At 63.2% G+C, this 3,278-nt stretch overlaps 1 protein-coding gene across 1 annotated transcript in view; it reads left to right on the top strand.

The window, feature by feature from the left end:
• Positions 1-3,278, top strand: part of VGF (VGF nerve growth factor inducible) — a 6,413-nt gene that overhangs the window by 563 nt on the left and 2,572 nt on the right. The window contains exons 2-3 of the mRNA XM_014550155.1: positions 906-1,290; positions 1,764-3,278. Of these exons, the coding sequence (XP_014405641.1) occupies positions 1,784-3,278 (1,495 nt within the window). The 5' untranslated portion in view covers positions 906-1,290; positions 1,764-1,783. The remainder of the gene's footprint in view (positions 1-905; positions 1,291-1,763) is intronic.

The raw sequence follows: 3,278 nt of genomic DNA, 5'->3' as shown, positions 1-3,278 counted from the left end.
CCGTCCATGCCCCCAGCCCCAACCCCTCAGGCCGGAGATATGGTCGAGGGGTCTGGTTGCAGTAAGGGGCGTTCTCTGACGTTGCATGCCCACCCCCACCTCCCGCATCGTGTTTCAACCTTCCCTTTAAGCAATGGAGAGAGCTGGAGTTGAGCCACCGCCCCCCACCTGCGCAACCCCCTCCCCACCTGGTTTGCTCTTGCCCTCCAAACGTCCTTTTGGGGAGGGGGGGATGGAGCAGGAGAAAAAGAAACTGAAGGGGGATGGGGAGTAGTGGGCTGAAAGGGGGCACAGCGGAGGCGCCAACAGACGCTACAGAGTCAACTGGACAGACACACCTTTTTCTTCAGACACGCACCGACAATGTACAGACACGACAGAGGCACACACATCCTCAGTCTTTTCTTTCTCTTCCAACTTGGACCCTTGTCGGTGGGATTACCAAAACCGCAAGATCCACCCATCTGCCCCGGCCCAGGGCCCGCACCCCGCACCGCCGATCCGCGGACAGCGCCCGCAGGCGCGCAGGTCTCTTTTCTCAGGTTCACGCCGTCCTTGGGCGTGTTCCCCATGGACCCTGAGATCGGAGGATGGGGAGACTGCCCCTACCTCCCCCGCTTTGGATTCCTTATTCTCCCCCTCCCCAGCATGGATTTCTTACTGGTGCCCTGTCAGACCTGGGAGTGCCCCATCCGTTTCGCGATGCGGGCTCCCGCCGCTGCAAATTGTTGGGTAAAACCCACCCTTCTGTCTTGCAGTGTCTCTGCATCCACCTTTCCATTCATTCATTCATTCATCCTTTTCTCCTTGTCCCTCCTTCATTCATTCATAGCCCCCAACCCCGCCCGCCTCGACATTTCATTCATTCATTCCTTCATTCATTCTTTTCCCCGGTGCTCCACTAGCGCACGCCCCTCCAGCCGAGGACCCCAGTGCGCAGTCGCAGGCCGGGAGAACCCCGCATCCTCCAATCGTTGGGCATCCTCCCGCCTCTAGGCGCCCGCCCGCTTCCCCATGAATGAACATTGACGTCAATGGGGCGGGGCAATCCCACGTGACACTGCGCGCTCCCGTTTATAAGGCGGCAGCGGCGCGGGCGCTGTCCAGCGTGCTGAAGCCGGAGCGAGCGAGCCGCCCGGACCCAGCTGAGCCCAGCCCACTGGACGCCAGACCTCGACCATCGGTCCTATCCTAGCCACCTCTCGGAGCCGAGGCGGAAGCGTTCCGACCTTCCCTGTCCCCACCCCGCCTCGACCCTCCTCTCCACCTCCTGCGTCGTGACACCAGCTGGTAAATACTCCGCTGTCTGTCCCTCAACCCTGGCAACGGTGGGTGTGAGGGAGGGTTCTCTCCTAGATGGGGGTGTTGACAACACATCGGGAAGACCCCCGTAAGGGTCTCTGGTAAGTGGGGAGTCGCCGCTTTTTTCTTGCTGCTGAAGTCGCCCACGCACCATCCAGAGTGTCCTGTGGGGAGGGAGCAGAGATTTCCCCCTTATCCTCACTGCTTAGTACGTGGGCGCGGGCACCGAGATGGCTCAGAGAAGGGGGCGAGGAGGCACCGTGGGTGCGAGGGTTGTGGGCATTTTCCCATCTACACGACTTCAGAGATCGGCACATCTTCGTTCTTTGCGCCTAAAGGTCCCTCTTCTGGGAAAGGTTAGGGGAAACCCTGATTAAAGGTGGGGGAAAGGAACGTAGAACCAGAGAGCAGAAAATTCTTAAAGAAATCCTTTCTTTCTTTCCACCCCTCCTATTTTTCAGTCTCCGACAGTCCCCTGGTCATGAAATCGCTCAGGTTGCCAGTTTCCGCCCTCTTCTGCTTCCTTCTACTGATTAAGGGGCTGGGAGGAGCGCCCCCCGGGCGCCTTGAGGCACAGTCACCTCCCCTCAGCTCTGAGCATAAAGAATCCGTAGCTGGGGACGCAGTGCCCGGGCTGAAGGATGGTCGCACCCCAGAGGTCCGAGCCGCTCGAAATTCAGAGCCGCAGGACGAGGGAGAGCTTTTCCAGGGTGTGGATCCCCGGGCGCTGGCCGCGGTGCTGTTACAGGCACTTGACCGCCCGGCCTCGCCCCCGGCGCCAGGCGGCTCCCAACTGAAGCCAGCGGAAGAAGCAGCAGAAGCTCTGTTAACTGAGACCGTGAGAAGCCAGACCCACAGCCTCCCAGCGCCAGAGACTCATGCGCCCGCGGCCCCGCCTCGCCCTCAGACTCAGGAGAACGGTCCCGAGGCGAGCGACCCCTCCGAGGAGCTTGAGGCGCTGGCTGCCCTGCTCCAGGAACTGAGAGATTTCAGTCCGAGCAGCGCCAAGCGCCAGCAGGAGACCGCAGCAGCAGAGACGGAAACTCGCACGCACACGCTGACCCGAGTCAACCTGGAGAGCCCCGGGCCCGAGCGCGTGTGGCGCGCTTCCTGGGGAGAGTTCCAGGCGCGTGTCCCGGAGCGCGCGCCCCTGCCACCCCCGGCTCCCCAGCAATTCCAGGTTCAGATGCCCGAGAGCCGCCCCCTTCCCGAAGCCCACCAGTTCGGGGAAAAAGTGCCTTCCCCCAAAACACACCTAGGCGACGCATTGGCACCCCTGTCCAAGGCGTACCAAAGCCTGGGCACCCCCTTCCCCAAGGCGCGCCGGCCGGAGAGCTCACTCCTGAGCGGCTCCGAGGCGGGGGAGCGCCTTCTACAGCAAGGGCTGGCTCAGGTAGAGGCAGGGAGGCGGCAGGCGGAGGCCACCCGGCAGGCCGCGGCGCAAGAAGAGCGGCTGGCGGACCTGGCTTCGGACCTGCTACTCCAGTATTTGCTACAGGGTGGGGCCCGGCAACGCAGCCTGGGGGGTCGGGGGCTGCAGCCGGAGAAGGAGCGAGAGAGCGAGAGGGAGGAGGAGGAGGTGGAGCAGGAGAGACGCGGCGGTGAGGAGAGGGTGGGGGAAGAGGACGAGGAGGCGGCGGAGGCGGAGGCGGAGGCGGAGGAGGCGGAGAGGGCGCGGCAGAACGCGTTACTGTTCGCTGAGGAGGAGGAGGACGGGGAAGCCGCCGCCGAGGACAAGCGGTCCCAGGAGGAGATGCCTGGCCACCGTCGGCAGGACGCCGAGCGGGCCGAGGAGGGCGGAGAGGAGGAAGACGACGACGAAGAGATGGACCCACAGACCATCGATAGCCTCATTGAGCTGTCCACCAAACTCCACCTGCCAGCGGATGACGTGGTCAGCATCATCGAGGAGGTGGAGGAGAAGCGGAAGCGGAAGAAGAACGCCCCTCCCGAGCCCGTGCCTCCCCCGCGGGCTG

This window comes from Myotis brandtii, unplaced genomic scaffold (genome assembly GCF_000412655.1).
Source record: "Myotis brandtii unplaced genomic scaffold, ASM41265v1 scaffold583, whole genome shotgun sequence".
Classification (NCBI taxonomy): domain Eukaryota; kingdom Metazoa; phylum Chordata; class Mammalia; order Chiroptera; family Vespertilionidae; genus Myotis; species Myotis brandtii.
The sequence above is the reverse complement of the archived record's forward strand: the minus strand, read 5'-3'. Positions and strand labels throughout refer to the sequence as shown.